Source organism: Engraulis encrasicolus, chromosome 5, assembly GCF_034702125.1.
Source record: "Engraulis encrasicolus isolate BLACKSEA-1 chromosome 5, IST_EnEncr_1.0, whole genome shotgun sequence".
In the NCBI taxonomy this organism is placed as follows: domain Eukaryota; kingdom Metazoa; phylum Chordata; class Actinopteri; order Clupeiformes; family Engraulidae; genus Engraulis; species Engraulis encrasicolus.
The window spans coordinates 33,142,222-33,168,743 of NC_085861.1; the positions used below are offsets into that span (position 1 = coordinate 33,142,222).

The 26,522-nt window shown below is 42.0% G+C and overlaps 1 protein-coding gene and 1 long non-coding RNA gene across 2 annotated transcripts; one reads left to right on the forward strand and one right to left on the reverse strand.

The window, feature by feature from the left end:
- Positions 1 to 938: 938 nt before the first annotated feature.
- Positions 939 to 2,546, reverse strand: LOC134449287 (uncharacterized). Its single transcript, XR_010034935.1, has 2 exons — positions 1,932 to 2,546; positions 939 to 1,688 (listed from the first exon to the last, which is right to left on the reverse strand). It is a non-coding gene; the product is annotated as an uncharacterized LOC134449287 (long non-coding RNA).
- A 7,484-nt stretch (positions 2,547 to 10,030) lies between these two features.
- Positions 10,031 to 18,482, forward strand: LOC134449761 (carcinoembryonic antigen-related cell adhesion molecule 5-like). The gene is made up of 7 exons (XM_063199869.1): positions 10,031 to 10,091; positions 11,208 to 11,525; positions 12,072 to 12,329; positions 12,915 to 13,181; positions 16,722 to 16,979; positions 17,578 to 17,844; positions 18,355 to 18,482. The coding sequence occupies exons 1-7, from the start codon at positions 10,031 to 10,033 to the stop codon at positions 18,480 to 18,482; spliced, it is 1,557 nt and encodes a 518-aa protein (XP_063055939.1).
- The last annotated feature ends 8,040 nt before the right edge of the window (positions 18,483 to 26,522 follow it).

The window sequence follows — 26,522 nt, forward strand, 5'->3', positions numbered from 1 at the left end:
TTACGCTGAAAAAATTGTTTCTGAAGAGAGATAAACGACTTAGAACAACCAAAAATATCAGTTAACACAGCCAGTATCTTGTCTGGGTCACTTCGCTCTGCGTAAGGGCGGAACTTAATCTCATTTTTTGCTTCACCATCCAACAAGTCATACAGAAACAAGGCCTGCTCTGCCCGTGACATGGGTCGTACTTCTAAGGACCTCCGGGCCTCCTCAACCCACTCCTCCACCGGCAAGGCATCTGTATTTTTCCCCGAAAACCTAGGACATTTTCTCTCTCTTGGCAAGTAAATGTAGCGTTCAGCTCTGCTGGTTGTACTGGAGGTACCAGCCCCTGAAGCCCCACTCACCTCAGTCACACCAGAATTAACAGGAGTATCAGAAGCCCTGGGTACAGCAGCATTACCTTGATCAATGTTGGAACGCAAATGCTGATTATCAGTCTCCAGCTGTTGGATGCGCTCATTCAAAAGTCTAATACGCTCTTCCGGGCTTACATCTGATTCACTGCTGCTCATGACTGGTTGTCCAGAGGGTTCAAAACAGAGAAAGAAAAAAAACAATTATTCAGGGGCACACACTTGCAAATGGAACGGGGGAGGATGTGTCCTCTTCCGGATTGCCCTGCTGGTGATCGTCAGTGGGGCCCTCTGCTGGCTGGGGGCAATCACTGCTCTCCTCCCAACAAAACAAAAAAGACAAAATGCATACAGAACCCACCACTAACAATTGCAGACAGCTGTATCCACTTAGTTATCCTTTGCCGACTACTGCCAAATGTGGCCTGCGTTATCTCTTTACCGTAATATTTTTAATATTTTTAAGATGTTTAGTGACTACGCCACTCTCATTTGTTAGGGTGAGAGAACCCAACCATCAAACACTTGATTTGACTTTCCCCGCAACAGGTTGGTGAATAACAAGGGATACAACTGTCATACAATTCAGAGTTCTTTTTATTTTCTTTCTCGTAATGAGTCTCTGTGTCAAATATGCCTCATGGGCTCAGTACAATATAAAAATAGAATATGAACTTTTCACAATATTTAAAGGCACGTCATCTCAATACAAAATTGTGCAAATGTGCTAGTTGCACGAGAGGTAGACCAAACAAAAAATTGCACTGCAAACAGAGTTAGTAAATCAAAATAAAAAAATAACAAACCAAAATAACACAAAATTCCCACACTGATAACAAAAGAAAACAAAACTGCCAAAAGGGCAAAATTGGTAATGGCCACCGCACACACACACACACACACTTGTTAGACACACGTATTTGGTCTCTCCCTACAGCAAGTACAGGTTCCAAAAAGGAGTCTGGGGTTTAAGATGCGTCTCCCAGTAATACTTCAGTGTTCATACCCTAATCATATACACAAGCTCCGTCTTGGCAGTTACTAAGTAGAAACGTACACGAGCCCCTTCGTCTCGGATGTTAGAGTGAAAATTACACAAGCCCCTTCGTCTTGGATGTTAGAGTGAAAATTACACAAGCCCCTTCGTCTTGGATGTTAGAGTGAAACTTACACGAGCCCCTTCGTCTCGGACGTTACAAAGTGAAAGGCTGCATAGGATAAATCACTTTCACAATAGGACAAAAACAAAACAAAAGGTTGGGAAAAGAACAGTAATGCCCCCCTTCTCTAGTGATACTGCATCAGTGTAGTCGAAGGCACCAACTCCTCCTATGTACATTTAACGAGAAAGTTACCATTAGAAACGGCGTTTATAAATCAATTAAGCAGGAGTTGTGTATTGTGGAAATGCGGGCGCTCCCACAGGTGCAACCGCGACACCACAACGCGATATCAAAAGCACCACGCCGCCAGTCCCGCCATCACACCTGCGGAGCACCCCCACTCCCACCCCACACAACTCCCTACACAAGTCAAGTGCTAAGCATCTCTTACAGAAAATGAAGGCATTACCTCCAGATCAGGTCTGCCAAGCGCAAGTCGGGATATGGGTCACGCCGGGTTCCAGCTGGGTACCGTGCATCAAGGAAACTGTGGCACATGCAAGTCAAATCAATAAACGCTAAATAAAAAAATGCCAGATTCAGGCACATGCCGACAGAGAAAACACGACATTACCTTTGGTTCTCTCGAAGCGGCACGCAAGTAGTCAACCACAAAGGGCACGAAGTGGAAGCACGCCACCAGTGATACTGCGATAGAGTAACATTACATCAGTCACAACAGAGACTACGTTCGCATAACACATGAGAGAAACGTACGGACCGCAACTTTACCTCGAGTTTGCCGAGCTCGGCATACAAGCTCCAGAACAGTAGCCGACTGCCAGCTGGGTTCACGCCAGTTGCGGATGGACAGGGCTGCGATTAAGTTAAATGGCGTCAGTAACCAACAAACTAAGTACATTACAATGCACCAAAAGAGCAATGAATCAACCGAGAAGGACGCCTACCTTTCCCGTACGATGGCTCAACCACAAACTGGAGGGACAGAGAGAGCGGCGTGCCAACGCTGCACTCGACAGCATCAAAAACACAGCGTCTGCTAGCTAGCTACCACCGCGATGACTTAAGCTACATACGGGAAGGAAAGGGGAGTGTCGTTTACCCCGTCAGAATAAAGGTTCAGCATGACCACCGGTCACACTTGGCTAGAGTGATCTCTTGCTTCTCCACTGGCAAGGACTTCGGTGGACAATGCCAACGGTTACCTTGCGCTTTTCCCGTCTCCTGCACGCCGGTATGTATTATAGTGGGTTAGCTTGTGCCTTTACCCAGCTCTGACTGTTTGTTTTCTTACCATGGTTGCTAACGACGGCCATTATTATGGTTTCAGCGTGTGGTCGCTACCGGCGCCTCGGCCGTGTACCTCTGTATTGACACTCCGACTGTGAGAATTGCGCTGCGCATCGGTGCACCCTCATCTCCGGGTAAGGTAACCTCTCGGCAGCAGAATCGTATGATAGTGGGTGTCCTGCTAGCTTGGCTAACGCTCTCCTCCTCCCTCGCAGGTTGTATCTGTGTGGCCGTGGTCAGACACACCACGCGTTTAGGTGCACGAGCGGCGACTTTTAGCCCCGGTTGTGTGGTGCCTCTGGACGCCGGGAACCCGTATCTCGGCTGCTGCTCCGGCCTCGGGAAACCAGAGATTTCGTGTGTGTGTGTGCGTTGGCGCGCTTTACTGCCCTACAAAGCAAAAAGGCAGTACTGTTGTTGAAAATCAGTTACTATGACTTTAATGTCATATATATCAACGTTTACATTTAAATAAAATGATTTATCTGCTTAAATGTTGTAATATAAAGTAACAAAACTACTGCATGTCAATAATCTCCCCAAAACGACTTTGACTGGATTACAGGATCATTTTAAAGTCATTCTACTCAGTTTTGAGCTCTGTGCAGTTACTGCCTTTTTGCTTTGTAGGGCAGTTGTGTGTGTGTGTGTGTGTGTGTGTGTGTGTGTGTGTGTGTGTGTGTGTGTGTGTGTGTGTGTGTGTGTGGGCGCTCGGCTTGGTGTGAGCTGGTGTGTGAGCCATTCCACAGTGTGTGTGCGTGTGCGTAAGTTGGTACGTGTGAGTGTGTGTGTAGGTACCTAGGGGACTGCACTGAGCTGAGCCTCTGGGGTTTGGTTTACCTCCTGTTTTGATTTTCGTTTTCTTTCGTTTGCTGTGCCTAATTTCCTTTTTTTTCATTATTTCATTCAATTATCTAATTTCTTATTTTACTGCATGTGTTTACTGGATTTTGATTTATTTTGCATGGTTTGCTGTGATTTCTTGTTGTTTTCTGTTTGCCGTGGATTATTTCTGTTTGTTGTGAACTATTGCTTTACTTTTTCTTTTGTTAATCCTGAGGTGTGCCATTCGCCCTATTGTGTTAGCCGTGCCAGCCCCTGGGGTCAGCCCACTGTTCCCACGGCCCATTGGTCTCACAGCCCATTGGTCCCACATTGCTAAGACTTTTGCGTTTTTTCAAAATTAGGCCCAATGGTCCCACAGCCCATTGGTCCCACAGCCCATTGGTCCCACATCACTAAGATTTTTAAATTTGTTTTTAGGTCCGTTGGTCCCACAGCCCATTGGTCCCACAGTCCATTGGTCCCACATCACAAACACTTCAATGGGCTGTGGGACCAAGGGACCCACTAGTTTGACGCCCTCTCGGTACTTCACATGATAATCAAACATTTCAAACAAGCGATTTAAGGTTAGGGTTAAGGTTAGGGTTAGGGTTAGGGTCGTATGGCGTAAGCGGTAAGTACCGAAAGAGCCTTGAACTAGTGAGTCCCGTGGGACCAATGGGCCTAGAAATTCAAATAAAAAAGCAATGTGGGACCAATGGACTGTGGGACCAATGGGCTGTGGGACCAATGGGCCTAAAAAATGAAAAAAAGTCTTAGTGATGTGGGACCAATGGGCTGTGGGACCAATGGGTTGTGGGACCAATGGGCTGTGGGACCAATGGGGCGTGGGAACATTGGTACGCTCCCCAGCCCCTAGTGACAAAGTCTGACAACCTGAGTGTAGGTTCTAAGGCCTTAGGCCTACCAGGTGTGTTGTTTATTGTGAATTAAGGAACATACTTTGGGGCAGGTGTTTACAGATCCGCGGGTGTGGTGGCAGCACACCCACCCCTGCACTTTACTGTTAACGTGAACATACTTTGGGGCAAGTGTTTATCTATCTGCGGGTGATTGCGACAGCACACCCACCCCACTGCACTTTGTGAATTGTGAGTACCTTTTTATATTTATTGCAAAGAGTGAGAAAAATATATTTTTATAACGCAAAGAATAATAAAGATTTGAATTATTAATTGTCACCACTGTCTCTGCCTCCATTGTGCACGAACCTGTGTTTGCCTGGTAATCTATTGTGCGGGTACATTGTGTGTTGGTCCGGGGTATCTGTAACTACCCCTAATTCATTTCCTCCGGGGGCTCCACCCCCGGGGGTGGCGTAGTCGAACTACTTCCTGTAACGGTCTCGCCCACTACAGAAGCAAGGGATGAGGGAGTGTGAGAGAAGCGGTGCCCTTTCTCTCTGTGTGTGGTGTGTGTGTGAGTTTGCGCGCGCGCTGTTGTATGCGTGGCTGCCTCTCGATTGTTTAGAAACAAATATCAACATACACAGACATTGATTTGGGTTTTGACAGGCGCTTAAGATTTTTGATAAAACGTCCGTGCCGTCTAAGCAATGGAGGAGGAGGGAGTGGGAGAGAGAGAAGGAGTGCCGTGCGTGTGTGTGTGTGTGTGTGGGGGGGGGTGATAGCAAGGGGGCGCGGCTTGCTTGGATAGACCTTTGGTGAATGACTGACACTTGTGACGAAGGTGAATCCCAATAAATAGTGAACACAACATTATTCACAATAATGTGTGATAACATTCATAATAACATATGTTATATAGCTAAATAATTTATTTTACAAATGAGTTTCTTATCATAGGCCTATTCATTTATTTTTTTTAAACGTTTTAGACCAGATTACTAAAGGCAAGCTACTAGGGGGCAGGCTATAAAATATGGTAATTTTAAATGCAAACAATTTGATGGAGCTAAATTAATTGAAGCCTTAGTTATATTTTACAGGCGCTATGCTTAAGTTTCTGACCAGCTCAGACTCCAGTCAGCCAGCACAATGTTCAGGTAGTAGGCCTACACAGATGAGCCAGGTACACCTGCAGCTGATGAGGTAGTCGCATGTTCAGTACAGCCACCGTTGTCTACATGTTCACAATCTGTTATGACATTATTGATGTTTTTGTCTCAAGAGCGCAGAAAGGGAGACTTTTTAATTAAGCTTGATTTGAGTCAAATTTTGTGTCTGTGGTTCTCGTTATGCAGTGGCTGGGGGGGAGTGGTGCGCACTTTATGGGGGGCCCTTGGCATATGTTTGCCTAGGGCCCCATGGAGGTCAGAACCGGCTCTGAAAACAAGTCTTGGGTTCTGAAAATTACCCGCCTCGTTCATTAATAACACATTTATTTTACACTTGTAGCATCGTACCATAAATGAAGGACGTAGCATTAATGTACAGAACTAGTTCAACATGCTTTCCACACTGAGAAAGTTGCTGGGTTTCGAGACAGTGGAGTCGCGATGCCAGCAACGTACACACATAGCAAATGAGGTTGTGCTGAGTAGACTAATTATATGTAGGGCCTACTGTAAGTAAAAGAAGAATATTGTTTTTGATGTTCACTTGCAAGGTATTCTTCGCATGGTGAATACACTCGTTGCTGCTATAATAATTACCACCCAGTCACTGGCTACAACAGGGCTTTCAGACCTACCAAAAAATGCAAATTCCAGCCATAATATCTCAAACTCACCCTTCGGAGACGTCCTGCGCTGAAGTCCATGAGCAGGTAGCTCTCTACATGTTTCATCTTCGGGTCAAATGCGTCAATTCCCCCTGTTGCTTGACGTGCCGTTGTGAAGAGCTATGGCTACCAGTTAGCAGCTAACAAACAAACACAGCTTCGTCGCCACCACCCACATGAGCTTGGTCCCGCCCCCACTCCCCCTTGGGACACACCTCTCCCCTCCCTCCCACGCCTCCCTCCAAACTGACGCACTGGAGAAAGCGCTCAAATGAGTCCTTCTGCTAAGAGGCCAAAATGGCGTGTTTCAGCTTTATACTGAGAAAGCCTGCGGATATAACATCCTGACACCCCCGCAAGCCAATACAAAGCACCACAGGACCATGCCATGGGACCTTTAAGCGCATAAACACACAAGGAAAATGAAATCTTACTTTAATTTTCATTGTTTTTTATTATTTATTATTGCAGGCGTAGCTGCTGCCTCTTGCCAGGTTGAGACTCAGCAGAGCAGGTCCAATGGATCTTTTGACCAAGCTCTACTATTCCTTAAACTCTGCTGCTTCTTCATGGTCTTCTCCCCTAATGATAACAACTTCTGGTCCATCTGAAATATACTTGTACAGGTCATTGTTAATATAGGCTTCATTATAGTCGCCTGTAACAATAGGCTTCATGGCAAAAGCATAATGCATGTGAACCACCATATACCAAAGAATATAATATTAAATAATAGTACACACAACAACAATACAACAACACTAACACCCCCCACCACCAACAACAGCAAAAATAATAGGCCTAATAACATCAAACTTACAGTTCACAATCAGTGTTGCAGAGGCCTCTACATTACTGATGGGGTTGCTGACTTGGCACTTGTACTCTCCTGTGTCTTCTTTCTGTACTGGGCTGAATGGACACTGTTCTGTTGTCTTCACTGAAGGTGACTCTGTCTGGTTCTGGAGACAGAGTTCATCCATCCTTCATCCACTTCCTGGTGGTGTTGGAGCCCTTGGCCTCACAGGTTAAGCTCACAGAACTTTCACTTGCTACCAGGGTACCAGGACTACCAGAGATCATAATGGCAGGATCAGATAACCTTTCTGTGTAAAAGTTAAAAGAGGGGAACAAACGCAGCTGTGATGATGGCCACATTGTTTGAAATTATATTTACAATAAACTCGAGCTTTTTCTGTCATTCCATTCAAAAAGAAATTGAGCTTTGCTCTGACATCTCAAGGATTCAAGGATTCAAGGATATTTATTTGTCATGTACATAGAGACACTTTCGTGTCACTTGTAATGAAATGCGTGGCCGTTGCAAAACAGGTGTGCAGAAGAAATAAAATAAAAAAATAAATAAAAAGGTGTGTGTGTGTGCGCGTGTGTGTGTGTGTGTGTGTGTGTGTGTGTGTGTGTGTGTGTGTGTGTGTGTGTGTGTGTGTGTGTGTGTGTGTGTGTGTGTGTGTGTGTTCAATCAAAGTAATTAGGAGGAATTCAGTAAGCAAATGGCATGAGGAAAAAAGCTCTTTCTCAGTCTCTCAGTTTTAGCTCTGTGACAGCACAGTCGCCTCTCAGATCTCATTTTTTTAATAGTCCATATCCTGGGTGTGATAGGACTTTAAGAACTTTATGGGCCCTAGATAGCACTCTCTTTGTGTAGGCTATAAGTCTTTCACGGCAGGGAGAGGTTGACGAATACAGCGCTCAGCAGAACGCACTATCCTTTGTAGTTCTTTCTGTTCACGCACTGTGGCGTTTCCGTACCAGGTGATGATGGACCCTGTTAAGATGCTCTCCACTGCTGAGGAGTTAAAGGCTTTTAGGATTGGTGTGGAAACTTTGAACTTTTTCAATAGGCGCAGAAAGTACAGTCTCTGCCTGGATTTCTTAATGATGTTGTGTGTGTTGTTTGTCCATGTTAAGTCATTTGTGATGTGAACACCAAGGTATTTAAAGCACTCTACCCTCTCAACTGGTTGTTTGCAGATGGAAAGTGGAGTGTAGTTTCATCTCTTTTTCCGAAAGTCCACCACCATTTCCTTAGTCTTGCTTACGTTTAGTGCCAGGTTGTTGTGCTGGCACCATTGTGAGATGTTAGAAACTTCATTTATATATGCCTGTTCATCGTTATTATTGATCAGTCCCACCACTACAGTGTCATCAGCAAACTTGATGATGGAATTCTGACTGCTGCTGGTTCTGCAGTCATGGGTGTAAATGTTGTAGAGCTTAACACACAACCTTGAGGTGAGTCAGTGCTGATGGTGAGGGTGTTAGATGTTGTGCCACCCACTCTAACAACCTGCATGCGGCTTGTATGAAAGTTTAACACCCAGTTGCATAGAGGTAAGTCTAGCCCCAGTGACTTCATCTTCCTGACAAGAGTGAGGGGAATTATGGTGTTGAATGCTGAACTGTAGCCCCTTAATGCGCACCGTACCTCCAGTGGCACGCTGTAATAGTCATTGAAATGTACCTACCATAGCACTACAATACTATGACACAACACAGGCCCTTAAGTAATGCACCACGACTTGGTCATTACCATACTGGTAACAACAAATGTATAAAGCCGCGTCTTAAGGGGATAATCAATGAACAGCATTCTCACATAATTACCCTTTCCTCTGTCTAGATGTGATAGTGTGGTATGCAACAAATTTGAGATGGCATCGTCCCTTGACCTGTTCTCTCTATAGGCAAACTGGAGAGGATCAAATGAGCTAGGCAGGGATGTACATATGAAGGACTTCACTAGCTTCTCAAAACACTTCATCACCATTCATGTCAGAGCCACTGGACGGTAGACATCGAGGCATGTTTGACTTTTGCCTTTTGAAACTGGCACAATAATGGATTGCTTAATGCAAGATGGAACTACTCCTGTGGCTAAAGAGGCATTGGATATTTGTGTAAACACAGGGCCTAACTGATAGGCACAAGATTTTAAGAGTCTGCCAGATATGCCATCAGGTCCTGCAGCTTTCCTGCATTTGGCTCTTTTAAAAACGTTTATGACATCTTCTTCAGACACAAATAAAGTATTACCTTCAAATGAGTCTGTTTGTGATGGTATAGAATCTAACCTAAGCTGAATATTTTCACCTTGAATATCTACAGTAGGCCTACTGTTCAAAATCTTGACATTGTCTTTTGTGACATGTTTCAGTGTCCCATCGTCCACAATTTGGCCGACATATCTCTGTAGTTTGCTGCTGACAATTAGTTGTCTACTGCAATGTTTGCTGTGCAAACAAATCCATTTTATTAAAATCAAGCAGTGGGGAATCTTACTCACTTGCAAAGACTAGATGGTAAAATTTGTCTGTCAACATCATTCGATCCATCTTTACATAAAAGGATTTTTCCATATTTGAGGATGGCCATTTCATGAAATCAATGACATTCTTGTATTTTTCTGGAATATGATGTAAAATGCAGTGCTGCTCTAACTCTTGTAAAACACACAGTAAAATCACATCTGCTTGCCCTGTGCCAAAATGCAAAACTGACACTTGTAAAATATCTGTTCTGCACTAACCACACAGGAGATGTATAAAAAATGATTACCAAATAGGCTACTGTCAGTTTTGTTTGTATATTGCTTTGTATTCCAGCGATGGAGATATCTAGAGTGTACTGCCCAGTGTCACTGAGAGTCAGGTTCCTGAGCTCCATTGTAACTGTGGTTCCATCCACAGAGGCTCTGTCACGATATCAGCAATGGCAGTGCATATTGCCATAGATCCAAACAACCAGGTGAATGCTTCAGGGGCAGCAGATGGTGAGTTGATGAGTCTGCACTCCACACTTCCTCCTACTGCTTTTTGATTTTGACCCAAGCATACTCCTAACAGATAAGGCAAAGTCAAAACTGTATTACTTGAATTTATCTATTTGGACATGATGCACAGAAGGCTATTTTGTTTATACCCCAAAACTCATGAGGTTAATTGATTTTTTTTTACTTACCAATTACTGTCAGCATCCACATCATGAACAAAACCTGAGAACCCATTCAGCAAGTTAATGCAGAGCAAATGAGCTGTTGTGCTAAAAAGAATGATAAGAAACTTTCCAGAAGAGAAAGACGTGCTCTACTTTACTCTTTGCTGTTATAAGGAAACCATCTGCTCTTTTTCTTTTGGGATTTTTAATTGGTTTTCCTTTTTGTGGCCACCAGGGGGGAGTTAAGGCCTGGGTTCTTGTACACCTCTGTTACTATGGTCGAGCTTTGTGGAGTAAAATATCTTTGGCTTAAAATAAAACACTGAGCTAAGCCCCCCACATTTGGGCTTGCATGCCCACCCACAGGGACCCCGGTTTGTCTACTGTCACTATCTTCGACTGTCCTGTCAAATAAAAGCCCCTAAAAACATACTGGCTTCAGTGTTACCTAATAATATAGATAATAATATAAACTTAATTGTGGCAGGTGCCTTTTAGCCCACTATAAGATTTCTAAAGCCCAATGCTGTATATTTTAGTCTACTGTATCCAAACAGAACATGAGTAAATCCCTTTCCGTTTCCATTTCCTCCTTTCTACATTGCTGTGTCTTTGGGAGTAAAGTACAGCACGAGTCTGAGCCCAGGTAAATTTCATATCAGTCTTGTCAGCACAGCTCATGGTCTAATCTCTTCAGGTTAAATGGATTCACAGGTTTTCTTCACGGTGTGGATGCTAACAGCAGTTGGTAAGTGGCATAGGCCTACGTTAAAACCCTGAAAATAATTTGTATGTCTTTGTAATGGGATAAGCTATTAAAAGATGCAGGCTATGACAGTTAAATGGTTTAGATTTAAAGATATATGTGTGTATCATATCGACAAATTCAGTGAAGTCGTATGCTCCAGAGTTAAATTGCAATTAAATAATTTCACTTTCACATATTCTTCAGGCTTGTGTTTGTGTCAAAATCATCAAATAATTGGACCGCTAAATGGAGCAGAAGGAGGGAGTGTGGAGTTCAGACTCATCAACCCACCATCTGCTGCCCCTGATGGATTCACCTGGAATTTTGGATCTACACAGATATGCACTGCCACTGGTGGTCCACCGTTCATATTCCCTAATTATCAAAACAGAGTCTCTGTGGATCCAATCACAGTTACACTGGAGCTCAGGGACCTGACTCTCAGTGACGCTGGGGAGTACAGACTGAGCATTATTACAGTTGGTGTTGAAAGCACTCTAACAACAGATCTGTTAGTATTTGGTATGTACTACTGCTGTTGCTATTGTTGTTGTTTTAATTGTTGCAATGATAAACAGAAACTAATAATAATGCAGATAACTTTGTGGGTCAAAACATGGTCATCATAGTCAATCAAATCAGACCGTCCTCTGTTGCCGCATTAATTCAATGAATTCAGTTCAATTTCATTATGATATATTATTCTGATACATATAAAGATATTGTAGTAAACATATTAACCAGTCTGTGAATAATGTATCATTGAGTTATGTACATATACAAACAGTAACTTTTCTGCCATTCATCCATTATGCACCTTATCACTGAAAATGTAACATTGTTAAAATGTTAATGTGGCTGGTATTGCAGACGTAATATTGTGTACAGTACAGACCATGACATTTGCTGGATAAGAGCGTCTTCTGCTTCTGCAACATAATTTATACTGCCATGATGGAGTTGTTTCTAAAGTAATCAGTTGCCCAACTTTGGTAGCTACTGTATATGGGAAGGCTTTATTGTAGATATGATTGTACATTGTACATCTCTATTGTGTTTACCCTCCAGAGAGAATCTCCAGTGTGACACTAGTAGCCAGTCATACTGACCTGGTTGAGTTCAACAGCTCTGTCACTCTCACATGCTCCGCCTCTGGCTCTCCCACTTCATTCCAATGGTTTAACAGGAGTGATGAGGTCACAGGAAGTGATGGAGGGACTCTGACCATAGAGAGTGTGACTCGCTATGATACTGGGCCATACAAGTGCAATGCATCCAACATCGTCAGCTTTGGAATGAGCTCTGAGGTCACTATGACCATTGCCTGTAAGTGTACAATTAATTAACATGAAGTCAAGTTTATGATATATCAAGTTTTAATTCTTAGATTAATGATTTCAGTACCGTATTATGTCCTGTCTTTCATGGTTGTGAGTGGTTAGGAGTGAACATATTGTCAGTGCGAGTCTTGGTGTACCTAAAAATCATATTGTGCAACCTAAGTAAATGATTGAAAGTGATGTTAATGGTTTGCTGCCTCAAGCTAAAACAACTAAACTTTCATTTTGAGTATTTACAAGGTTTAATAATGTAATAATAATGAGTCCTGAAAGAAGTTCCATGGCCTAATGGTTAAACAGCTGTTCATTAGATAGAGGCATAGCAGTTCCAATCCCAAACCAATAGCCAGTATTTGACATCCACATCCTCACCCTGAAGTACCCCGGGTGCAAGGCATTCAGCGACGATAAAAGAAGCAGTGCCCCAGGCCTCTGCCTTGTACACATACTCTATTACTGTAAATAACCAACAGCTCAGGAAATATCACTCCTAGTAACCTTTGTAGAGGCTATGTTTTAGCTAAATGTAATCGGTTTATGTATAGTAATGCATGTAAATTTGTAATTACAGATGGCCCAGATAATGCTGTAGTTAGAGTGACACCTCAAGCTGAGCTTTACAGCTCTGGATCTACTATCGTCCTGTCCTGCTCCTCTGTGTCCAGCCCTGATGCCCAGTTCCAGTGGGCTCTGAATGGAACCCTGCTGGGTAAAGAGGAACCAGAACTCAGACTGGAGAATGTTCAGCCCAGTCAGAGTGGAGAATACACCTGCTGGGCCCATAATAGTAAAACCCAGAGGTATAAACTATCATCTCCAACGAGCATCACTGTGCTGGGTAAGATGCTATAGTCATAATTGTTGCACAGTGCCTGACCACATTCAGTACCATACACTGTTTCTTAAATTTCTGTTTTTCATTATATTAACCAGTCTGTCTTAAAGTAGAGACTGTCTGCTTCCTTTGACACAGGGCATACAGGATTGTTCATGATTCTGGTATCATTTCTATGGTTTCATTATAGTAATGCTACCTAATGGATCTGACTGCATCTCTGCCAGTAGGAGCATTCTCTGTGGTATCAGACAATCTACTATTTTGCAGGGGCACACAATTGATTTTTGCACCCTATGACTGTATGTCCTCAAGGGCCCATCTCAGTACTTCATGGCACTGTCCCTGCTTTTCACAGTGGGCTGCACCTCTGCTCCCTAATTAACAGCTCGCTCCTCCTTTTCACTCCTCACTCAGTCTGTAGCTCCAAACAATGTGGGCATCATAGTCATCAAAGTATTCCATTCTTTCTCCCCTGTCACAGAGAGAATATCTGAGCCTGCCATTACAAATGAAAGTTCTGTGACGTTAACCTGTGAAGCCAAGGGCTTCATCACTACCAGGAAGTGGATGAAGGATGGAGGAACTCTGTCTCTGTCTCATTGTTATTTGTAGTTTGTATTAGGGTAGAATGCCCTAAAGTGGGACGATGCCTAATGTGGGACACCTTAAGGTTTAAGGGGTGTAGCTTTGCCCCAAGTTGGTAAATGTTTACAAAACTATAACCAAATAAAATCCCTATCATCCTGTTATCATAATATCATGATTTAGTAAATGTATAGTAATACTCCAGGGAGGGGTTACAATTAAGAAGAAGGACCCTGGGTGAAGTCCATCAAATGGCAAATTACATAGCATTTGGCCAAATCTGTCTTCGGGGCATTAGTCAATTCCAATCAAAACAACATTGTCATTTTTTTGATAAATATGTTGGGTAGGTATATGTTCATCAGGAAAGAATGTGTGGTGTTAATAAAATAATACATTATTTTATTTTTAAACCATATTATTAGTGTCCCACTTTAGGATAGGTGCGTCCTAAAGTGGGACACAAGATTTTCCTAATGTGGGACAGTTGTAAAAGTAGTAATTTAATAAGTCAAACAATTACTATGAAGTCAAACACCATGTCCACATAAGAAAATGGATATTTAAATCTATATCAAAGGTGTATTTCAGTCTTTCTGGTCTAGTCTACTGGAGCACAGCTATTAACACAACATTTGGGTCCAAAAACCGGAAGTTCTTCCCTCAAATAGAGCTGCCATGTTGAAGTGACCAATTGTGTGCTATGGGTTCAAACAGTCTCAGTCATATTTACCAATAAAAGAAAGTAAAAAATAATTCATAAAACATGCTCTAAATGTGTAGCCTATATGTCTTAAAGAGTGGCAGATCACATTTTGAATTAATATTTTACACAAACATGTTTTAGAGACCTTTTAATATACACTGTCCCACATTAGGAAACCGATTGTCCCACTTTAGGGATAACCATGGTTTTTGACCAACTTACATTAATATCTAAATTATTCGAATTAGAAGCACTTGACATGTTTTTAAAGGCTTTATTTGATTAGAGCATAACTAGAGGATGAAAAGGGTGTAATTAAAAAAGGGTGTTTGCATTGAAATGTTGTCATTAAATTTTAATAAACCTTTAAAATAAAGTGACAAAAATTATCCCACATTAAGGCATTCTACCTATGTGATTATCATTTTGTTGATAGGTTCACAAATGATGAAAAATGTGTTGTTGCTTTTTTAGCAATGCAAACTATGCATGTAGCCTACACTACCGATCAAAAGTTTGGGGTCATTTTTTTGCAATTCAAGTCTCTGTATGCACATTAAATTGATCTCTCTAAATTATTAGAGAAATGTGCGAGCACCACAATCACGCAAGTAGCCTACAGAGTATTGCATTCTGGTATGCTTCTCAGCAAGGGAGAGTTTGATATACCGGTATCTGTTAGAGATATTTGTGTGTGTGTGTGTGTGTGTGTGTGTGTGTGTGTGTGTGTGTGTGTGTGTGTGTGTGTGTGTGTGTGTGTGTGTGTGTGTGTGTGTGTGTGTGTGTGTGTGTGTGTGTGAAAATCATGTCAATACTGTACATGTGAAACAGAAGTGTCTCTATGTACAGTATGCAGGGTGGCCGCGGGTCCTTAAAAAGTCTTACATTTCATTTTCGCCAAATAAGGCCTTGAAAAGTATTATTTTGTCTTAAATTTTCAACCCAAATGTCTGACATTTGTGGAGCTTAATTTAGGGAAGAATAATTATGTCAGCCATGTGATGAACTTTGCGACGGAAATCGGGAGTTGTAGCGATGTAGTGTAATTTAGAACCTTCGCATTATTTGTATTTAGTGTAAAGTTTCATTGTGTATAGTTTTGTGTTTTCAAACGGCTACATTAATGTAAATAACCAATTGTTTTTTGTGCTTCATTTGAACCTGTGTATGATCTTGCGAGTTGGTCTTAATTTCATTTGGAAAATGGTATTGAAAAATCTTAAAATGTCTTAATTTTGACTTGGTAAAACCTGTAAACGCAGCGAGTTGGTCTTAATTTTATTTGGAAAATGGTATTGAAAAGTCTTAAAATGTCTTAATTTTGACTTGGTCAAACCTGTAGACACCCTGATATGTGACAGACATTTAAAATCTAAAGTGTTACATTCACGGGGAGGCTGTATATAAACCGGCTGTGAACACACATACACAAACAGACAGTGCAGACCTTAAAGTGAGAAGACCTGCCGTCCTGAAACGTGTATGTTGATAAAATAAATAGAGATTCCGAAAAGTACACTTGTTATGCTATTCCGAGAGGGTAGAGCACCTGTGTGAAGTTGGAACCGCATATGTTGAAAATATGGATAAAAACATTGTGATTTGTCTGTGCATCGTTTGTGCACGTTTGTGCAGGCAAAATGAGCGTTGGTGCACAAACCGTTTTTAAGATATTTAACTGACCTTAATTGACCTTAAGTTACTCAGCACCCCATTAACATCCAAATGACTCGAAAATGTTTGGAATCATTTGTGCTTCGTTTGTGCACGATTGTGCAGGCAAAATTAACATTTGTGCACAAACCGTTTTTCTATATAATTTCACTTTTAATTTTTTGGAAGTAGGTGATGTAGCAGGAGCATTTCATTATGATATATTATTCTGATACATAGCCTATCAAGATATTATAGTAAACACATTAACCAGTCTGTCTGCCAATAATGTATCATTGAGTTATGTACATATACAAACAGTAACTTTTCTGCCATTCATCCATTATGCACCTTATCACTGAAAATGTAACATTGTTAAAATGTTAATGTGGCTGGTATTGCAGACGTAATATTGTGTACAGTACAGACCATGACATTTGCTGGATAACAGCGTCTTCTGCTTCTGCATTTATACTGCCATGATGGAGTTGTTTCTAAAGTAATCAGTTGCCCAACTTTGGTAGCTACTGTATATGGGAAGGCTTTATTGTAGATATGATTGTACATTGTACATCTCTATTGTGTTTACCCTCCAGAGAGAATCTCCAGTGTGACGCTAGTAGCCAGTCAGACTGAGCTGGTGGAGTTCAACAGCTCTGTCACTCTCACATGCTCCGCCTCTGGCTCCTCCCCCTCATTCCAATGGTTTAACGGGAGTGATGAGGTCACAGGAAGTGATGGAGGGACTCTGACCATAGAGAGTGTGACTCGCTATGATACTGGGCCATACAAGTGCAATGCATCCAACATCGTCAGCTTTGGAATGAGCTCTGAGGTCACTATGACCATTGCCTGTAAGTGTACAATTAATTAACATGAAGTCAAGTTTATGAAGGTTAATTTAATTCTTAGATGAATCATTTATGTACCGTATTATGTCCTGTCTTTCATGGTTGTGAGTGGTTAGGAGTGAACATATTGTCAGTGCGAGTCTTGGTGTACCTAAAAATCATATTGTGCAACCTAAGTAAATGATTGAAAGTGATGTTAATGGTTTGCTGCCTCAAGCTAAAACAACTAAACTTTCATTTTGAGTATTTACAAGGTTTAATAATGTAATAATAATGAGTCCTGAAAGAAGTTCCATGGCCTAATGGTTAAACAGCTGTTCATTAGATAGAGGCATAGCAGTTCCAATCCCAAACCAATAGCCAGTATTTGACATCCACATCCTCACCCTGAAGTACCCCGGGTGCAAGGCATTCAGCGACGATAAAAGAAGCAGTGCCCCAGGCCTCTGCCTTGTACACATACTCTATTACTGTAAATAACCAACAGCTCAGGAAATATCACTCCTAGTAACCTTTGTAGAGGCNATAGCATAACATATATGTTTTAGCTAAATGTAATCGGTTTATATGTATAGTAATGCAAGTAAATTTGCAATTACAGATGGTCCAGACACTGCTGGCATTAGAGTGACACCTCAAGCTGAGTTCTACAGCTCAGGATCTACTATTGTCCTGTCCTGCTCCTCTGAGTCCAGCCCTGCTGCCCAGTTCCAGTGGGCTCTGAATGGAACCCTGCTGGGTAAAGAGGAACCAGAACACAGACTGGAGAATGTTCAGCCCAGTCAGAGTGGAGAATACACCTGCTGGGCCCATAATAGTAAAACCCAGAGGTATAAATTATCATCACCAACAAACATCACTGTGCTGGGTAAGATGCTAGAGTTATAATTGTTGTACAGTAGGCCTACCTGACCACATTCAGTACCATACACTGTATCATTCATTGTTTCTTAAATTTCTGTTTTTCATTATATTAACCAGTCTGTCTTAAAGTAGAGACTGTCTGCTTCCTTTGACACAGGGCATACATGATTGTTCATGATTCTGGTATCATTTCTATGGTTTCATTGTAGTAATGATATCTATTGGATCTCACTGCATCTCTGTCAGTAGGAGCTGTTTTTTAGAAATGTCTCTGTGGTGTCACACAATCTTATTTTGCAGGGGCACACATTTGATTTTTGCACCCTATGACTGTATGTCCTCAAGGGCCCATCTCAGTACTTCATGGCACTGTCCCTGCTTTTCACAGTGGGCTGCACCTCTGCTCCCTAATTAACAGCTCGCTCCTCCTTTTCACTCCTCACTCAGTCTGTAGCTCCAAACAATGTGGGCATCATAGTCATCAAAGTATTCCATTCTTTCTCCCCTGTCACAGAGAGAATATCTGAGCCTGCCATTACAATGTCTGGTCCTGAACAACTGATAGCAAATGAAAGTTCTGTGACGTTAACCTGTGAAGCCAAGGGCTTCATCACTACCAGGAAGTGGATGAAGCTTTGGTGAACTCTGTCTCTCTCTCATTGTTATTTGTAGTTTGTATTATATGTGATTATCATTTTGTTGGTAGGTTCACAAAGGATGAAAAATGTGTTGTTGCAATGCAAACTATGCATGTAGCCTACACTATCAATCAAAAGTTTGGGGTCACTTCAATTTATCCAGCCATTTTTTTGCAATTCAAGTCTCTGTATGCACATTAAATTGATCTCTCTAAATTATTAGAGAAATGTGCGAGCACCACAATCACGCAAGTAGCCTACAGAGTATTGCATTCTGGTATGCTTCTCAGCAAGGGAGAGTTTGATATACCGGTATCTGTTAGAGATGTGTGTGTGTGTGTGTGTGTGTGTGTGTGTGTGTGTGTGTGTGTGTGTGTGTGTGTGTGTGTGTGTGTGTGTGTGTGTGTGTGTGTGTGTGTGTGTGTGTGTGTGTGTGTGTGTGTGTGTGTGTGTGTGTATGTGAAAATCATGCCAATACTGTACATGTGAAACAGAAGTGTCTCTATGTACAGTATGTGACAGACATTAAAGTCTAAAGTGTAACACATCTTGTCTTAGAGTTTTTATGCTTCTTGTCTTCACAGTGCCTGGCTCGTGTGGACATGGTGGATTGACCGTTGGAGCCATAGTTGGAATAGTACTAGCTGTTGTTATTGTCATCGCTGCAGCTGGGATTGGAATATTCATTTTAGGGGTGAAAATAGGGTTTGTTCAAATTATTCATTACATTGGTCTTTGCATTAGCCTAAATACAATATGTAATTCAAAAATATACAATATTTAAGTATGTATAAAAATAATACAATGATAAGCCTAAAATAGATTGTCTTTTTTGCCTTGTCTGTCTTACTCTCTGTGGATATCTGTGTATCTGTGAACATTTTTTTGGGAAACAGGAGAAACACATCTACACAAAGAGGTGTCTTCTTTTAACTCTGCTGTCTCTCAGCATGATCACAAACTAACATTTTTCAACATTTTGGAGATAAGAACAATGTCTTAAAACGTTCTGGTTTGTCGTTCAGATACAGCCGTCTATGAAACACCCTTGCCAACTAGTGCACATCCAATGACAGTGAGTATATGTTTTTGATATATTTTGTCAATTCCTTAAATTTCATTTGGACCTTTTATTGCTTTTCAGTTACTACATTACTTATCTGCTTGTGTAAGTCATAGTCTGGGACACTGTAGAGACTGTATTCCTCTCATACAGATGGCACTCGTGGTCATCCTCACTGTTACCTGAAAAGCCTCAAGTACATCATTCACAGTATGCTCATTGCCATGACATGACGTGGTCATTGCCATTTTGCTAACAAGCTTATCTACAATAGAGGCTCTATAGGAAAGGGTTAGGTGAGGTCATGATAGCTAGTACAATGATGTATGGCAGTGTTTCCCAACCTTTTTTGACTCGCGTACCCCCTTAGCCTTTTTGTTGTACCTTGAGTACCCCCTATCCCATGCTCTCAATATATATTCCTTTATCCCAGTATGACTACTCTATTCAATTGTCATTATCACATTGTTCCGCGTACCCCTAGTGGTACACGTACCCCTGGTTGGGAAACACTGACGTATGGCATGAAAATACCTCTGAATCATTACATTACACTTAGCTTGCGATTTTATGAAAAAGCAACTTACAGTTACTTAAATGTGCACCGTGTAATATTTTTAAGTAGTTAATGTCCAGAATCCATGCTAGTTGAAGAAGGTAGGTCTGCACACTGCCGATGAGCTCCAAAAATAAACTTTATTATTTAAAATGCAACGTTTCGATCACACTGGATCTTCATCAGGCATATGGGTAACAGGAAGAAGCTGTGACTTATATCACATGATCATTCATACACCCGCCCAGGCAAGGCACCCAAGGGTGTCAATCAAATGGATTGACAGGCATCTTGGCCTGTGTCCATCATGCATCAGGCAAAACCAAAAACATTTGCAAGTTTCAAGAAACAAGAAATTAAAAATGTGAATAAAGTACATGAGCATATAAAGTACATTTCACATGTTTTAAAAACAAACAAATCGGAGACAGTTAAAGAAAAGGTTTTAGATCAAAGTACATATTCATCCCTTTAGGTGACATAGTATTTAAAGTGTATATATAAAAGGCTTCACGTCTAAGCAGTAAATTGTCAACGTCACCCCCACGTCTAGGGATCGCAACATGTTCGATACCAATGTATTGGAGGGCTGCAAGATTGTGCTTGGCCATGTTGAAGTGAACTGCAACGGGGTTCTTCTCATCACGCAGCCTTATGTTACTTCTGTGTTCTGCTATGCGCGTTTTTAGGCACCTCGTTGTTTTACCTATATAGGCTAGACCACAGGGACATTTTATCATATAAATGACATTTTTTGTGTTGCACGTAATGACTCCCTTGATTTTAAAAGACTTCCCAGTGTGCGGGTGGTTGAAAGAGTTGCACTTTCGCGTGAAGTTGCATTGTGCACACTGGCCACATCTGTAATTGCCATCGGGGACGGGAGGGAATCTTTTTGGCGCATGATCAGGTGGTCGGTCCGCCTTGACAACAAGGTTTCGGATGTTGGGGGAGCGCTTGTAAACAAAGCGCGGGGGCTGTCTGAACGAAGCATCTCTGAGATTTGGGTCGGAGCTGAGGATAGGCCAGTGTCTCTTCACTATCGCTTCAAAGTCTCTGCTCAGTGGCGAGTACTGCGTAATGCATGGCAGTCTGTTGTCGGTTTCAGTGTGTCTTTTTCTGTTTAGGCACTGCTCTTGGTCGGTGGTGTGAAACCTGTCTGCTGCACTGTTAATCCACTCTTCGGAGTATTCTCGCTCCCTAAAGCGTTCGGACATAGCAGTACACTGTTGAGCGTAATCTTGGTCAGAGCTGCAGATACGTCGTATTCTGTTGAACTGACTGATAGGTAAATTCTTTTTAAGACTGGTGGGATGGTAACTTTTGCCATGGAGGATGGTATTTCTGTCTGTGGGTTTTTTGTAAAGGTCAGTTTTTAATCGATTGCCGTCTATGGATATCATGATGTCCAAAAAACTGATTTTTTCTTTATCAAAAACGCCACTAAATTTCAGATTGTCATTTTTCTCATTTAAAAAGTCTTGGAATTCAGACAGCTGGGTTTCTGTACCTTTCCACAGCACAAGAATGTCATCAATAAATCTGCGATAGAAGAGGATGTTATGGAAAAATGGATTGACAGCCTGGTTCAGGACCACGTTATGTTCGAAGTGACCTACAAAGAGGTTTGCGTAATTGGGCGCCATGGTGCTCCCCATGGCGGTCCCTTTGATCTGCAAAAAGAAGTCATTCTTAAACATGAAAAAATTTCTTGTCAACACAATTTCTGTCAGGCGTTTGATGCATTCAACACTTGGTGTTCTGGTTTCATGATATGCGCTTAAAAAGAACTCAATTGCGCTGATACCGCCATCATGTGGTATGTTGGTATACAGTGACTCAACATCAAAAGTTGCCAACATGATGTTCGCTGGGAGGTGAATGTCTTTGAGCAGTTTAATCAGGTCCATTGAGTCTTTAATAAACGAGGGAAGAGTGACAACATGAGGTTTTAGGAAGAAGTCAATGAAGGTGGATCTTTTTTCGGTTAGTGATCCTATGCCAGCTATTATAGGTCTCCCTGGGGTTTTTTCAAGGTTTTTATGTATTTTAGGGAGAATGTAAATAACAGGTGTCACAGGTTGGTCAACTTTCATGAAATCATATTCATTCTTTGTGATCTCACCACTGTCCAAAAGAGATGTCAAGACTGTTTGTATTTCTTTTTTGTATTTATCCGTTGGGTTCGATCTCAGTCGCTCATAAAAGGTGGCATTTCCTAATTGCCGTCTGATTTCAGCATCATAGTCCACAGAAGACATTACAACCACGGCTCCACCCTTATCAGCAGATTTAATAACCACAGTGGGGTCACTATTAAGTTCTTTCAAAGCCATTCTTTGCTCGTTGGTGAGGTTGTCGTGTACTTTGTACTCACGTTTTTTATTGAATACACGTGAAATGTCATTCTCTACCAAACGAAAAAAAGTCTCTAACGAGGCATTCCTGTGTTTGGGTGGTAAAAAAGTGGATTTACCTCGGAAACTGGTCATTGTGCTTGAATCTGTTGATGCTGTGTTTGGTGACGCTGTGTGTGGGGGCGAAGGGGGACTCCCAGAAGCTCCCATTTCCATTGGCATTGGATAGGGGTTGCTGGAAAAAAACTCCTTTATGCGAAGGGTTCGAAAAAACTTCTGGAAATCCACGTAAGCATTGAATTCGTTGCAGTAGGTAGTTGGCACAAACGACAGGCCCAAGTTGAGCGCTGAGATGCATGCAGGCGATAGGTCCTTGTTGGAGAGGTTCACCACATTCAACGGCGCGCGCTCCTGGTTGTGCGCGTCGTTTGGTCTTCGTATCCTCTTGCCTCTCCTGCATTTCTTCCTCTTCCTCTCCCTCCTCCTCTCCCTCTCTTGGCATAAGGTGGCTTTTCCTTGGCACCTGTGTGTGTGCGCCCGTCCAAAAAAGAAGAAGAGGTGGTAGATGCCTCTGAGTTGTATGCGTCCGAGTCACTCGTCTCGCCTGCAGTAGAGAAGCCTGTAGAGAAGTCTCCCCCACGCTGGTAGCTGCGAAATCTCCTCTTTCCAGCCTTCTTGGGGTTTTCAAATGTCCATTTGTATATCTTGTTCTTTTCGTAGTCCTCTATGTCTCTTCTGAACTTTTTCCTTTTGTAGTCTTTGATGTCGTTTTCAAGTTTTTCTTTGTAACGCTCACATTCAGAAACCAGCTCGCGTAATGCGGCTTTATCAATGAAGTCCTTTTCCATTTTCTCACGTGTCTCTTTAATTTTCCCACGAACATCTGTCAATTGTTCTGTTGTCTCTTGTACTACTAGGACCATTAAATCAAAAGAACATTTGTTCATAATGTCACACCATCTTTGACGGAATGATGGATTGTTTTGGGAAGTCTTTTAAAATCAAGGGAGTCATTACGTGCAACACAAAAAATGTCATTTATATGATAAAATGTCCCTGTGGTCTAGCCTATATAGGTAAAACAACGAGGTGCCTAAAACGCGCATAGCAGAACACAGAAGTAACATAAGGCTGCGTGATGAGAAGAACCCCGTTGCAGTTCACTTCAACATGGCCAAGCACAATCTTGCAGCCCTCCAATACATTGGTATCGAACATGTTGCGATCCCTAGACGTGGGGGTGACGTTGACAATTTACTGCTTAGACGTGAAGCCTTTTATATATACACTTTAAATACTATGTCACCTAAAGGGATGAATATGTACTTTGATCTAAAACCTTTTCTGTAACTGTCTCCGATTTGTTTGTTTTTAAAACATGTGAAATGTACTTTATATGATCATGTACTTTATTCACATTTTTAATTTCTTGTTTCTTGAAACTTGCAAATGTTTTTGGTTTTGCCTGATGCATGATGGACACAGGCCAAGATGCCTGTCAATCCATTTGATTGACACCCTTGGGTGCCTTGCCTGGGCGGGTGTATGAATGATCATGTGATATAAGCCACAGCTTCTTCCTGTTACCCATATGCCTGATGAAGATCCAGTGTGATCGAAACGTTGCATTTTAAATAATAAAGTTTATTTTTGGAGCTTATCGGCAGTGTGCAGACCTACCTTCTTCAACTATCTGATTTTTTTGTCTGGCACCTGCAACAAGTGTTTTTGGATGTGCGCACCCTACCCAAAACTACTGCAGTACTCTTGGCGCAGCACTCTAACTTCAAGACTCCATTGACAAACATTTTTTACGAGACCCCGATGGCAACTGGCAATACCTTCGAATTCAACCAAGATGACTACGACAAGATTATCCTCAAAGAGTCCCTGTTTGGAGATGGTTCCATCCCTACCGTCGCCACAGAAGTTGAGAAAAAAACACTCAAGGACTTACTAGATCGCGAAACGCGGCTGTTTCTTCATGCGGTGACGCTGAGCGACTACCTGCGACAAAAAAGGATACCCCGAGGACTTCGCATACAAAAAGCTCCTACAATAGGCCAAAACAATCCATCATTCCGTCAAAGATGGTGTGACATTATGAACAAATGTTCTTTTGATTTAATGGTCCTAGTAGTACAAGAGACGACAGAACAACTGACAGATGTTCGTGGGAAAATTAAAGAGACACGTGAGAAAATGGAAAAGGACTTCATTGATAAAGCCGCATTACGCGAGCTGGTTTCTGAATGTGAGCGTTACAAAGAAAAACTTGAAAACGACATCAAAGACTACAAAAGGAAAAAGTTCAGAAGAGACATAGAGGACTACGAAAAGAACAAGATATACAAATGGACATTTGAAAACCCCAAGAAGGCTGGAAAGAGGAGATTTCGCAGCTACCAGCGTGGGGGAGACTTCTCTACAGGCTTCTCTACTGCAGGCGAGACGAGTGACTCGGACGCATACAACTCAGAGGCATCTACCACCTCTTCTTCTTTTTTGGACGGGCGCACACACACAGGTGCCAAGGAAAAGCCACCTTATGCCAAGAGAGGGAGAGGAGGAGGGAGAGGAAGAGGAAGAAATGCAGGAGAGGCAAGAGGATACGAAGACCAAAAGACGCGCACAACCAGGAGCGCGCGCCGTGGAATGTGGTGAACCTCTCCAACAAGGACCTATCGCCTGCATGCATCTCAGCGCTCAACTTGGGCCTGTCGTTTGTGCCAACTACCTACTGCAACGAATTCAATGCTTACGTGGATTTCCAGAAGTTTTTTCGAACCCTTCGCATAAAGGAGTTTTTTTCCAGCAACCCCTATCCAATGCCAATGGAAATGGGAGCTTCTGGGAGCCCCCCTGCGCCCCCACACACAGCGTCAGCAAACACAGCATCAACAGATTCAAGCACAATGACCAGTTTCCGAGGTAAATCCACTTTTTTACCACCCAAACACAGGAATGCCTCGTTAGAGACTTTTTTTCGTTTGGTAGAGAATGACATTTCACGTGTATTCAATAAAAAACGTGAGTACAAAGTACACGACAACCTCACCAACGAACAAAGAATGGCTTTGAAAGAACTTAATAGTGACCCCACTGTGGTTATTAAATCTGCTGATAAGGGTGGAGCCGTGGTTGTAATGTCTTCTGTGGACTATGATGCTGAAATCAGACGGCAATTAGGAAATGCCACCTTTTATGAGCGACTGAGATCGAACCCAACGGATAAATACAAAAAAGAAATACAAACAGTCTTGACATCTCTTTTGGACAGTGGTGAGATCACAAAGAATGAATATGATTTCATGAAAGTTGACCACCCTGTGACACCTGTTATTTACATTCTCCCTAAAATACATAAAAACCTTGAAAAACCCCCAGGGAGACCTATAATAGCTGGCATAGGATCACTAACCGAAAAAATATCCACCTTCATTGTAGGGGTGGGTATTGGCAAAGGGTTCACGATTCGATGCGTATCACGATACACATGCCACGATGCGATTCTATCACGATGCATTGCGATTCATGTACTACTGTGATGCATTGCGATATTTACTTCAGTAAATGTGTAAAATACAGCTTATTTGTCAGTTGCTGTGTAGCTTTCTTAAGTCAGTTCATTCTATTTAAGCATTCCATCATCTGGGAGAGAGCTTATATCACAACAGAAATATTACCTATTCTCTACGCAACAAAATAACCCGTGGCAAATAGAATTTTATTGTTATCAAATAATCAATTGTCATGAATCCATGCAGTATATTGAGAAAATAAGTATCACGATACCTTGTCATGAATCGATGCATTGTATCGTGAGAGTAAGTATCGCGATGCATCGATATGACGATTATTTTGCACACCCCTACTTCATTGACTTCTTCCTAAAACCTCATGTTGTCACTCTTCCCTCGTTTATTAAGGACTCAATGGACCTGATTAAACTGCTCAAAGACATTCACCTCCCAGCGAACATCATGTTGGCAACTTTTGATGTTGAGTCACTGTATACCAACATACCACATGATGGCGGTATCAGCGCAATTGAGTTCTTTTTAAGCG

Bases quoted from the DNA above. Each gene is read 5' to 3' on its own strand.
- LOC134449761 (XM_063199869.1), top strand. From the start codon at position 10,031: ATGGCAGTGCATATTGCCATAGATCCAAACAACCAGGTGAATGCTTCA. The intron at 13,182-16,721 runs GTAAGATGCTAT...TTTACCCTCCAG, and splicing joins AACGAGCATCACTGTGCTGG to AGAGAATCTCCAGTGTGACG. The intron at 16,980-17,577 runs GTAAGTGTACAA...TTGCAATTACAG, and splicing joins GGTCACTATGACCATTGCCT to ATGGTCCAGACACTGCTGGC.